This window comes from Nanorana parkeri, unplaced genomic scaffold (genome assembly GCF_000935625.1).
Source record: "Nanorana parkeri isolate BGI_ZX_2015 unplaced genomic scaffold, ASM93562v1 scaffold126, whole genome shotgun sequence".
In the NCBI taxonomy this organism is placed as follows: domain Eukaryota; kingdom Metazoa; phylum Chordata; class Amphibia; order Anura; family Dicroglossidae; genus Nanorana; species Nanorana parkeri.
This window is the reverse complement of record NW_017306394.1, coordinates 1,017,169-1,030,311: the sequence shown is the minus strand read 5'-3', so window position 1 is coordinate 1,030,311 and position 13,143 is coordinate 1,017,169. Positions and strand designations below refer to the sequence as shown.

At 40.9% G+C, this 13,143-nt stretch overlaps 1 protein-coding gene across 1 annotated transcript in view; it reads right to left on the bottom strand.

The window, feature by feature from the left end:
• Nucleotides 1-1,820: 1,820 nt before the first annotated feature.
• The window catches only part of METRNL (meteorin like, glial cell differentiation regulator), a 13,732-nt gene continuing 2,409 nt past the window's right edge, over nt 1,821-13,143 (bottom strand). The window contains exons 2-4 of the mRNA XM_018553658.1: nt 12,103-12,491; nt 3,507-3,566; nt 1,821-2,420 (exon numbers count right to left, since the gene is read on the bottom strand). Of these exons, the coding sequence (XP_018409160.1) occupies nt 2,104-2,420; nt 3,507-3,566; nt 12,103-12,491 (766 nt within the window). The 3' untranslated portion in view covers nt 1,821-2,103. The remainder of the gene's footprint in view (nt 2,421-3,506; nt 3,567-12,102; nt 12,492-13,143) is intronic.

The window sequence follows — 13,143 nt, the reverse complement described above, 5'->3', positions numbered from 1 at the left end:
GTGATTTGAATCAACCTAAATGGGTGTAATTGTATATAAGGCAAAAGGTAGTACACACAACGTAACACATTTTACGGGGAAGCCCGGGGGAGGGGGGCTGTATGCCGATAGAAATCCATAAGAATACCCACTGCAAGTAGGGCAATAAAAAGCAAAAATAAATATTTGATGGGCAGGCGTATACCAGAGGATGCTTTTCGCCACACTGCACAAATACGTCACACATACAAGAGGTCTACACCGCTGTGGAGATCACTTCTTTCTCTAGGCAAATAGCTAAATACAGAGATGAAATGCATATAGGGGAGTAACTTAGTTTAACATTTCCTTGTATTTCTGTACACCCAGTCCTGAGATGCACACAGCCCTGTCTGGCAGGTGGCCTGCTTTCTCTCTGCTACAGTTAAATAACCCTCCATGCCCCAGCCCATGATTTGACATTGAAAACAAACTGATTAGCTCATCTCGGTCACTGTGCTCTCTCCTACTCCTACTATCTGTGAAGGTTTTCATTCATCCAGGTCATGGTATATCTTTAAAATATAAGTCAAGGCAACTGGACTTGCTGTATTTTTGTCTTGAACACGTTTCACTGGTCATCCAACCAGCTTTCACAATTCAGAATGACTTGTACAAAAAAATTCTCCGGGAATATGGTGAATGGTGCTCTAAACCACATAATGTTAGTCGCAACCAGGTGTTGATTGCATTTGCATAATAGGACCTAGGAGGCGTTATTAACTTGCCCAAGGAGGAGTGTTAAAACAGCAATGTATGTGGCAGACAATAGATGGATTCTTGTCAGGATTTAGCAGTGTACCTACATCTAAAAAGGAAAAAAGGTCACTACTTTGAAGACAGTCAAGTACGCATCCTAGACAGGGAGGACTGGTTTAAAAGAGGTGTGAAAAAATCAGTGTATGTAAAAAATGGAGAAGCCAAGCTTGAATAGAAGAGGGGGGGGGACATCTATTGTATGCTGTTTTAACACCTCTCTCTGGGCAGGTTAACACCTCCTAGCTCCAATTATGCAAATGCAATCAACACCTGGTTGTGACTAACAGATTATGTGGATTGGAGCCACATTCACCATATTTGTTCCTAGATAATTTTTTGTCATTCTGAATTTAAAAAGCTGGTTGGATGACCAGTGAAACATCTTCAAGAAAAAATACAGCAACTCCAGTTGCCTTGACTTTTTTTTTACAGATATACTCCTAGCAAGCATGCTTCTTAGCACATGAGAACAGCCGATTGGCTCTGCTGTACAGGTACTTGGTATCGGCGCCGATACCAGCATCGGTATCTTTGGATCCCTAATAAAAATCCGGCAATTATCCATAAGTATAAGTTCGCAGATTGCCATTACTAAACATTTCTAAAAAAGGTGCCTTTGTTGTTATTTTGAAAATAAAAAAGTTGCTCTTTAACAAACACAGGTCATTGCCATTAAAATACACAAAACACATAAATTCCAGGTCTTTTTATTTCACTGGAATGAGAAAAAAAAAAACCACAATCACCTGACCTGCGCAAAATGGCAGATGGCAATTGCACTTTTTAAAACAAAAAACACAACAATTATTCACAAACATTTCTTTCATAAGAAACATTCTCAGAAAAAATTTACATCAAGCTTTTTACAAAGCATGTTAAAAACAAAAAATTACAACATATCGTCCTTGCTCCATGACATCTGAACCATTTTATACAAAATACGCCGCAATGAATTGCTACAACTGTGAGGATGTTTTACGGGTCATGGATCATTAGCAATACCAAAAAAAAAAAAAAAGAAGAGGCAGTTTCTTCGGTTTAAGACTTGAAATAATCTTTAAGAAAAATAATAACTTAGGGTTTGCGACGCAAGACTTAAAATGGCAGTCTTGTACAGTGGCGAGTTTGGGCCGGGCCCATTTCGTACCTCCAACACTTTAGTGTAACAGCTTACGTCGGCGGATAGGTAGACCTGCGACCACTTATAAAAAGGAAAAAAAAAAAAGTCTTAGTATCCTTCCAAGTATTCGCTATTCTCAAAAAAGTCCGTCCCAACATCTGAGACAAAGAACAAGTCTAGAAAATCACGGCAAGACGCTTGGTCTTTCAGTCCGTGTTAATTTCACATGGGTTTAATCCGTTACTTTTTGCTTCAAGATATATCCTCCGGAAGTCCCTATCCCGTGGCGCACAGCCCAATCGGGGCTCCCCAAAGTGCATACGTCCAGTGAACAAGAACTCCCCCAGTCCTGCTTGGACGCCACATTCCAGAGGCGTCCTTATCTGCCCTTCCCAACCCAATTGTTGTTGGCTGGGTTGGAAGATTTTGCTTTTCTGTCGGTAAAGTCTGTTGATGGAAACGGAAATGATGGATTCCTGCTGTTCAAGGTCACTGGTTACTTCTTTGATAGAACCTTTGACAACTGAAAAGGAGAAAAAGAGCATTAAAAAACTGTTGATATTTTTTGCAATCTAGAAAACTTTTTAAAAAACAAAAAGCTATTCTTTTTGGTAGATGTGAACCCAATCACTAAAATATCATAGAAGCTTAAACACAGAAAGTCACTTCAGCATTAATAAACCTACAGCTTCCTTTCACATAATTGTAACATAAATGTAAATTAATCACTTCAATCTTTTTACGGTCAGCCACTTTCATTAATCTGTGGTGATCTTGCCATCAAGCTCCTTCAGGCACTTCCTATTATAGGCTGACACTCCCAATTGTGCAACTGCATTGCCACCCTGTCACATGCTCTCCCAATGGAGGCCACAAGTGGCTGTACCGATGCAAATTGCATAGGCATGATATACTGTTTTTTGGTCCCAAAAAATTCCATGCAGCCGTTGCTAGATTGCATGTAGACAGGAAAGGGCTTAAAAGAGGCTGCAGGGAGGTAAGGAGGATGGAGATGTAATAAAGGAAAAAAAAGGCGACATTGGATAAAGACAAAATGGTATTTAAAAAAAATGTCCAGAGTCATTTGAGGTAATTCTCCAAACAAGGCAACTTAAAAAGGAGATCTATGAGGTGAGTGATTTACACTCATCCTCATAGTTAGAGCCGACGTGTGACATTGAAACTGTCAGGTCTACTCTATAGAATCGGGAAGTGAGCGAAAACATATCGTCGCTCACTCTGTACCCGATCATCTACCTGCAGATAGATAGGCAGAGCCCGTTGTCAACCAGCTGGGTGGATCTAGACAGTATTGGTCAGGATCCGTCCCGCCTGCGGCGCTCTCCGCATATAGCTCACACAACCCCCAACAGTGCAGATATACTGTATCTTTTGTTTTCTTTGGTAGCACAGGCAATGGACTGCAAAAAAAAAAAAAAAAAAAAAAAAAAAAAAAAGGTACTTGAGTAAATCATCCATACACCAAAAATCTACAGCAGTTGTCCCTGACATTTTTTTGAGGAGGTTCAGTAACAGTTCACCTCGATACTCTGGATGTTGAATAACCAGAAGAAAAAAAAAAGCACAGCCATATAAGCACGTCACTCACCAAAATCACTAATGCACACTGCTAGCAGGATCTCCGTGTCACTGCAGGGTCGACAGGGATCTGGAGAGAGAGAAAAAAAAAGAAAAGGTTAGTGGACGTGAAAGAATAGGCCCTTTGATTGCATTTGCTGCTGCAGCAGAAACAGATTTGATGCACGCTGGTTAAACTACTGAGACTGGAATTTGGGGAGAGTTGGTGGAAGAGCTTCAATACAAATCGTGCACATGCAGTAAATCTGGATTGAAGTGCACACCCACACTACGCAGCAACACAAACTCTGCATTGTTTTCCTACAAAAACACAAGTTACTCTTGTTTTGCTCTTGCAGAATAGAGATAACATAGTTTACCGCAAAAAAAATAAATCAGCCAAAATTGATTTTCTATTAATTTGTCACAGAGAATGTCAGTGTCTTGAAAGGGATGCTGGTATTTGTAGTGCAACCAATGATGTATGTAGAATGGATAGGATAGAGGACCTTATCTTGAACTCTCTAAGGGTCCTTAATATGCACCTGGGATCAGGTAGTGAACACCTTCATTACCAAGCTGAGCAGCGCCAAGAGGAAATTTCATGTCTCGGGACCACTCTGGCAGGCAGCGATAAAATGTGCACAATACCAGCTGGAAATTAAAAGCCAGTTTGGGCATCAGGAAGAAGGTCTACTTTCCTTAAAGGCAATGTGTCAGTAGGACGGGTCCAATTGTCTGCCTGACATATGGGACAAAAACAAACCACAACCTCTTGGTACCCTAAAATCAGAACCCAAGAGCCTCTTGACATTATTTGCAGCGGCCGACAATAAAAGGCTACCATGCCAGACCAATTTCTGGACCCTCAAGTCAACTACAAGCCATGTAAAAACAATTATTCACCATGTATCAATTAACAGAAGTGAACCGTGTCCAGGTCTACGCGACAGTAGGAAGGGGTCCTGGCACCAAATCTATCCCACATGTCGTATATTTAGCCCGCTAAGTCCTAAGAGTCCCCTTTATAGCTGCATGGTCTGCACAAAATGATATATACCCCTTGAAGACTTGATTTACACAAGCAGCCCCCCTGCTTGATTTTACAAAACGCCCCCCCCCCCCCCCAGGCACACAGTAATGCTCTTGTGTACAATGTTATATATCTGTACACACACACCTCTTGTTTCATGTGTGACTGATTTCTTTAGCAAATCTAGAGATTGCGCTACTGGAGGCAGCATGCGATCAGATTTTTATATAGAGCTGCTTTTCAAGCACCAAAAAAAAACAGGAATGGTTTTAGGTTTCCAGAACTATAGCACCCGAGAAGTATCCAGAGATGGAAACAAAAGAAAAAAAAAAAAAGTTATCACAACTTGGAAATTATGGGGTTTGGTGGTGCTCCCCTTAACTCTGCCAGCCTAGGCACTTGTCCCCTGCACTTGCAGTCTGTTTTGCAAGTCTCTAAGCAGAACACTGATTTCCCAACCAGGATTAATAAATCAGCACTGATTAGAGATAAACAAAAGGGAGAAAAAAAAAGCCTTTGTAAGAACACCAGGATTAAACTTTGAAATCATGCAAACTATTTCAATCACCTGATGATAGAAGCACTTAATAATACGCTGCCTGACTGGATTACACAGGAATGGAGCCGCACAGGACTAGCTCGGTGAGCTGGAAGTATAAACCACAAATACCTTTTGACAGCTCTGCTGCAGGTTTTGTGCATGTGTGACACTTGTTTGGATTACAGAGGAAAATGCTGTCTACCGGCGCAGAGGGAGGTGAGGCAATCATGTCTTTCAAGCACAACATACAAGGAATTTAATCTCTCCCCCTCAAGTCAGAAGCAGGTCCCCAAAATGGCAGGTCATGACTTGCAAACCAACTCCATTGCTCAATTAAAACTACAAGTGACTGAGCCCCGAGGACATTTTAGCACGTCGCCACAAGTCGGATGAAATAAATAGGTCTTGTCAATCCAACTACAACTGTAAGAGCCCGACGGCGCAACAACCACTTGCCCTTCTAAACGGTCAACAAGCTAGAATACAGGTTTCAAAACTAAGCTTACGAGTGTACTAGTTGTCTGTAAGGTAAAGTGGGCCATTGCAAAGCAAAGTTTGTGAAGACTAGGGAAGGAAGTATATTAGGACATGGTGACCTTGCCACAAAGCTCAATGAAAACAAAAAAATTGTACATCTGCTGCTTAACTTCAAGTCTTTTCTGTTAATGGAAAGTCCTACTCTCTGGCTCTTTAAAATTGTCTGCTAACTCCTAGACTGGGCTGATTGGTTCCTGAACCTTTACATTAAAAGTGAATCTCCACAGGGTTAGAATCTCTATCAGGTTAAAATTACATCTACTGGAGGCAGCAGGAAACAAAGGAAATCACCTCAAAAATGGGGGAAATACCACTGCTGGACAGTTGTCATTGGAGCAGGTGTCCTCATTTGGAATATCCCTTAAGCTAGCTAAAAATGGTAAATCGCTGAAATTGCCTATGAGGACCCATCAGTCTACAACAATCCTAAAATTGTAATATTTTATTGAAACATGAAGAAAACCTCATTATAATTATAAAATTCTTGCCCCAGTGACCACTGAGAAATCTTGTTTTCTCTAGTCATGAAGGTGGTCACCAAGACCGAACCATTGCAGCAGGTTGTTAAAGAATCCCTTAGTCTGTATATTTCTAAAGACAGCTATACCCCACTTTCAGACCAAAAGGTAGAAAGAGGTTCCAGAATCTTGGAGGCAGAAAGATCGACATCCGAACGTCCGCATGCCAATTTTCCCTGGAAGAGGCCTAAGTTTCTCCTTACGGATATCCAAACAAGCTCGTATTCATCAAACTGAAAAAAGGCAATGTTTTATCACGTCCGCCTAAAGTTCAGGGTACTGTTATTCAGCTATTTGTAGGAGAATGCTGGCATTGTGTGAGTCAGCTGCCGCAACCTACAGGGAACTACAAAAAAATACCCCAAGATTCTGGCAGTATCCTTAGGTAACCTGAGGCAGCTCCTTCACTAAGGCCCTGGATGGCCTCTGTGCTGGCTGCTAGGACCAAGAGATGTAATTACACCATTCCTCCAAGCTCCAGCTGCTGTTAGCGGCATGCTCTCCGATCCCGATATTGCCGACCAACACAAGATATTGATGCAAACAATAGACCACACTTGTTGGACAACATGAGCAGACGGAACTGGTGCTTGTGAACAAAAAATAAAATAGAATTAAAAAAAAAAAAAAGAAGAAGAAGGAGAAACCGTGGTGTAGGGCTGAGTCTTAGCCAATACTAAACATAGAAGTGGCTGAGGGAGGATGGAAAGGATGAGCAGCAAAAAAAAAAAAAAGTGAAAACAAACCAAAAAGGCATAGTAACTGTTTATGACACACAATGATTTAGCAATCCAAACGTCATGGCCCAATAACATGTAAAATTATCTCCAATAAATACCCACAGTAGGAAAGTTTGGGCCTTCAATCTGCTAAGCTGTATACACGGGACTGATTTTCCTTGATGTGACTGGAGATAATGTGTTCAGCTCAACCTCCCAGAAGAGAAATCACAGCCCCAGAACCAGACAAGTCAAATTACACAGCACAAGAGCCAGATTAAAGGGGTAAAAGAACAAGAAAGACACTGCAACATCTTGACAGACTTCTTGAACACCAAAAGGGGTCTGCAGGCTTAACCCCAGCTGCCCCAACAAGCACCTGACAGCTTACGGCTTTTGAAAACCCAAAAGACGTGAAAGAGCAAGGGTGCAATTCGTGACCGCTCTACCAAAAAAACAAATTCTGATCCCTCTCTACAGCTATAAAAGGAACTTTTCATCTTAAATTGGCCAACAGGATAAGTTGACATTCCACTTCAAACATTTCTACTGGTTTTCTAATGTAAGTAAACTGTTTATTTTTGACACCAGCTACATGGAAAGGCGTATCAATTCATTAAACAGTAGCAAAATTGTTTTTTTTGTTTTTCAAATACAGCAGTTTACCCTGTGGTGACAACATACCCTACACAAAGCATGGCCCTTACTATCCAAAGATGCTCTTTGGCTGGGAAATAACCATTTTATACCAACAATTATTATTTTTGGCTTTGCTGTAAAAGGTTGGACAATTAAGAGAGGGGGTACCAGTGGCCTTTAAATCCCCTCTGTGGCATTATTACTTGTCAGAAAACCAAAGGAGCTCTCCATTGTTCAAAATTGTTAATTACTGCTAGAAGTTGACAATCGGGGATTAGCACCTATCCACAAAGTCCTTTCATTCATCAAATTCACCCTTTTAATTGCAGGCATTCTCTAAAACAGCAGAACTCCCCACTAGCCTCTAGTAAAACAGAGACTTTTTAAGAGTTAATTGATCATTTCCTATTTAAAGAGAATGTATCACAAAGCAATATACCTTTGCTGGAAGACTCAGACAAACTCAAGATTCTCTGGCTTTTGGTCCTTATGTTAGTTTCGGGGCAGTAAAATTCATAAGGTTCTGCTTCAGTGCCCATAAACTGGTATGCAGCCCAAAAGTCTGAAAATAGCAGCACCATTTAAATTTTTTTTTAGATCCCTTTACATTGGACTTGTATATATTGCACCCCGTTCTAAGGCACAGTAGAGGGTCCATGTCCATATATGTCAGTTTATCAGAAGCTTGTGGCTAACCCAAGAACAAAATTGCATCCCTACTTCTGTGACCTAAATCAAAATTTGACAGGAAGCAGTCTATCAATTCATTCAGAAGTACTGATATATCAGAAGGTCAAAATCTAACTATTATGCTACCTGCAGTGTATTCATGAGAAGGAACCCTACCAATATGGAGTAAAAAGAAAAAAAAAAAAAGGGAGGTGCAAAAGAAGGCAGCCCTTCTAATTTGAAGGAGCTATTGGGGTGGCTGAGGCCAACATGGCTACTTTTGTTCACACCATGTCTATTGAGCTGCGTTCTCCTGCTCATGTATGGAGTGAACAGGGTACATAGAAATCAATAGTTTTCTACAAACTGCCAGGCAAAGCTGTGCTGCACAAAATTCTCAGGACTGGATGGCCAGGAATACAAATCCTTCAGCAGAAAAACTACTTGTATATTTATTTCATCAATATTTAGCCATTTGCCTAAAGTTAAGCTTCAAATCCCTAAGGAGCAAAAAAAAATAAAAAATTCCTATCCATTCACCAGGAACTACAGCTATGGAAGAGACATAAAAGGTGTGCATGTCCACCCAAATTCCATCGAGGAAGTGCCCAGTCCTTGAGCCACAAGACCCAGCAACGTCACTAGTGTTTAGGGATTACATAAATTGTATATTGGTCCAGCACAGAACATTATAGTCTTTTTGTGTACGTTTGACAGGAACAATTAACTACTTGTCCTAATCTGGAGGGAAGTTCAGTAGATGTTTATCACATGGGTTGAGGAAACCGGCTCCTTCTAGATTATATAAGAAGAAGAAAGCTGGAACAAAAAGGGAAGAGATCACTAGATGGCATTAAGATAAAAAGGTTGTGGTTAGAAATGAACTGCTACACAAGGCTCTACACTTTCATCTGCTTGGCTGCCAGATTTTTGCTTGTAGTTGACCAAGGGGTGCATTAAAGGCATTTAAAAAGCTACATATGCATCTGAAACCTATATAAAAAAAATAAAAATCTAAAAAAGTCCATGTTAAGCTGTAAACAATCTATAGCTGCTGGTTGTGGTGCTATTTATCTCAGTATATCATATCACTCAATACCTGATGCTCGTCATACTATTACCAGCACTTATTCATTAACCTACTGACACCAATGCTATTAATAGCAGGGAATGATTTGGTAATTGTGCAAAAATATTTAGCAAATATGATTGCTTTGCATGCCATTTGCCTTTATAAATGAATGTTCTCCAGTATATAGCCTTATGGCCAGTTGCTGGGGTTTTAAGGCTCAACTTCAGGCAGGCAACATATGGTTGTAAACCATATACGAGAACTGTATTGCCGATCTAAAGATGAACTTCTGTGCAGTCAGTTTAGTGATCCTGTCTCTACTGTCAGTTTGTTCGTATGGCCAGATTGGTGGCCTTCACAGCTTGCTTAAAGTCCAACTTTAAAGTCTTGAGGGCAGCTTTAAATCCCATGTTTCTTTCAATAGTCAAGTGACCAGACCCTTCTGGAGGGAGCCACTCTTGGTTCCTAAAGAATGGGTAAACTGCATTGTCCATACATCTGTTTGTGCCTCATTGAGTTTCTTGGCCATTAGTGATTACTACTCTGCTATGCTGACCATTATTTTAGCCCACCAAATGGGCCACTACATCATCATAGCTACATGTAAGCACAACAATTAAAAAGTTTCCCTTTACGGGCAACATAATAGAAAGACACAAGTGTTTATCCAGTCACAACCAGTTGGTTGTAGAGGGGGGGAAAGGGATACAATACTTGTGTCAAGACCACTGGGCCATAAAATTTAAAGCAGGAGCTCTTCCTTATGTAAGAGATGGTGCCACCGTTTTAATTAAATCGGGTTAATCAGTCAACTAGTATGGCGCTAAGAATAAGAAATCCGCCCAAGGATAAGTATAGCTAAGGGGGAAAAATGTCCTTCGCTGAGAGGTCAAGTAAAGGAACACTCTTGGTAGGTTATTTTTTAAACCACTTCCGATTTCAAAACTGTTGGACGGAGTAAATAAAAGGTTTGTTCTAGCTTTGTCCTTGAGGTATAAATACTACCGTAGTAGTTTAAGGCAAAAATGTGTTCACCCATCTAGAATACACACACACACACACGTGTGTGTGTGTGTGTGTGTGTGTGTGTGTGTGTGTTGCTTCTGACCTGAAGAGAGGTTCACTCTCGAAAAGCTTGTCTTTTATATATTTTGTTAGTCCAATAAGAAAAGGTATCATTGCACACTGCAATACTACGCTTTTGTTTTTTTGACATCTTGTCTACTGGACTAAAACACACACCTCCTCTTTTAGATCCTGTTTCTTTTGGACTAACCATTTGGTCTGCTCACATGGGGCTTCTTCGGAGGGTCCCCCATCAAAACTGGCTTGCTCATGAGATGCTCTCACTTGCATTGACAAAGCCAGGTCAGCCTTACTTTCAAGAACGGGGCAGAAGGTTGGAACACCACCCTTGTTATTACAGAAGTTTGGAGGGCTTTTAGCTAAAAATGGAGAACCCTTTTAAGAACCTAACACGCGCAAGACATATATGGCTAAATTCAATGAAAAACAAGAGTAATCATTACAGCACATTGCCAGTGACTCTCCTCAAAATGCTTCGTGGGTGTGCCAGTCAAAATAACACACCCCTCTCATTTATTCTGATCCTATAAATTACTAGCACTTGGTTGAGTCAGGCACTCCGGGGAGGCTCTGCGGGATCAACAACTATAATCAAAATGTTGTGAGCTGGCTACGCACAGCGTAAGCCAGAAGGACTGCCATTAAAGTATTTAAAAACTGGGTGTATGTGGTGTTATAAACAGCATCACAGGTAATTAAATGCGGATAAGCAAAACACTTTGACAGCTAGTCACCAGTGCAGCCAATCACAGCACTGCGCTGATGGCTTAGTAAGTGATGTCATTAGATGGGTCACCCTTAGTAATGCTGGAATGAGTTTTATGAAGAGTAGTTACTAATAATTACTTAAAGAAAAAAAAAAAAAAACTTGGCTACAATTACATGGAGACAACCAAACAGGAATTAAAATGCGCTAAATCCAAATACATACATACATACACTCAAGCCACAACATTGCAGCTTACCAGTCCTTAGATGTGGGGGGCTACATTAGGGGTTTTTTTCAGGCTTTATATTCACCTTGTGATCCTGCCAGTAATACATTTCCTGTCCTTGGGTGACAATGCTCACTCAACGTACTGTAGTTATGGAGGAGCAGTGTTATCACCAAAGGGTGGAAAGTATGTTAGGACTATAAAACACCAGCTCCTCTACATAACATAGGATGAGGTGTTCTGTAGCCCACAGTGAGAAATGGAAACAATGCAGTTCAGCACAGGATGCCATCAGCTCACATGATTTCTGCCAGGATCAACAGGTTTGTTTTTTTTTCATCATAAGTGTTCAATGGTATTTTTAATCCAACCAAAAGTTCATTCAAAAAGGGACGCCCAGCTTATACAAACATTACCATGTCCCTTTAGTACAGGGACCGACAAAGGTTAAAATTTAGATGGGCAATTACTATATCAAGCAATGGTAGGCTGCCAACTGCACAAGAACTACAACCTCCAGTATGCCCCAGCTTACTGAACAATCTTAAAGAGGAGCTATTTCATAAAAATCAACTTTTCAAGAAAAGGAGGTGGGAAAAAAAAACAACCTAATATGACATTGCTAATGGATATTTCAGATGCTTGGATACTTCGCTCTAAGAAGCACAGGAATTCGTTAAAAGACATACTGGATTAAAATAACTCAGAGGGATCATCTTTGTTAGCTTCCACAGCGCCACCTAGCGCACAAACAGCATATTGCAAGACAAGGTTGAATAAGGGTGAAAGAAAAATCATCCTCTATCTGTTGAGGCACTGAGGACGAAGAGGATTAAACCAAAGAATTGGTTAAGGGGTTCCTTCAGGTATTCCCTTACCGGAAATAGCGTGCAAGTCTGAGAGCGTCCTCTGGCTAATTAGCTCATACTGGAAGCCGGTGATTTTTCGGCTAATGTCCAACTGTGGGGTGGCCTCGACGAACAACAGTCCTTGTTCCTGGGAAAAGCAATAGACCTTGTGAGGAAGGTTTTCCTCGTCCCGAACCAACATCTTGAGTTCTCCAGTTTTTTCCAAATAAATATTAGATCCTTTGGAGTCTTTGAAAGGTTTTATGCAAACAGTCAAGTGCTCAGAAACGGACGACAAGGTATTGGGGAAGAGGTTGACGATGAGGGCTCCCGTCGGGTACAGCCATTCGACCGATCCTTCCGAACAACGGAGGTACACCTGCTCCACTTCCTTCTTGTGCGGTTCATGGGTCAACCCGCTAGAGAAGAAGGGGGAAGAAAAGGAGAGCCATTAAATAAAGTTCAAAGAAGTCAAATTTAAAAAGGCTTTTAGAAAAATGAATTGGCCTGTCCTTCACAAACCTGAATGTCATAGGTTCGAACCTTGAAGGGTTCATCCCAACCTAGCCTGCAGTTGCTGTTCAATTCAGTAAAGGACTACTACTACATATTTGATGTACATTTTTTTGCCAGAAGGTTACTTTTTTTTTCTTACCGCTAAAGTCAACATAGGAACAGAGCACTATAGCATTAGGAAGACACCTATACAATGGCACATGTTGAGAGGACCCCGGTTGCTGGGCCTTGCAATCATGTGATAAAGCAGTTTCCTTTTGCAGGTCACAGTCAAGCAAGCATATCAAATAGCTGGTTTAGTCTTTACAAAACAGACCCTTCATTGTAGGAGACGCACTGTGTGCAGAGGTACATTTCAGCCCCATAGCCGGTGTATACTTTATCCCCGGAATCCCAGTCAAGGCTGCTGAGCCTTGTAGTTATTTAAATGTTGGAGAGTCCCAGCCAGCAGAAAACTGTACAAAATTAATATAGTTTTGCAGCTGTTGAAGAATTAGATTGCAGAAATAGATTTTGGGTGCCCCCTTTACCCAATTCCAGCACTGCCATAAGGAA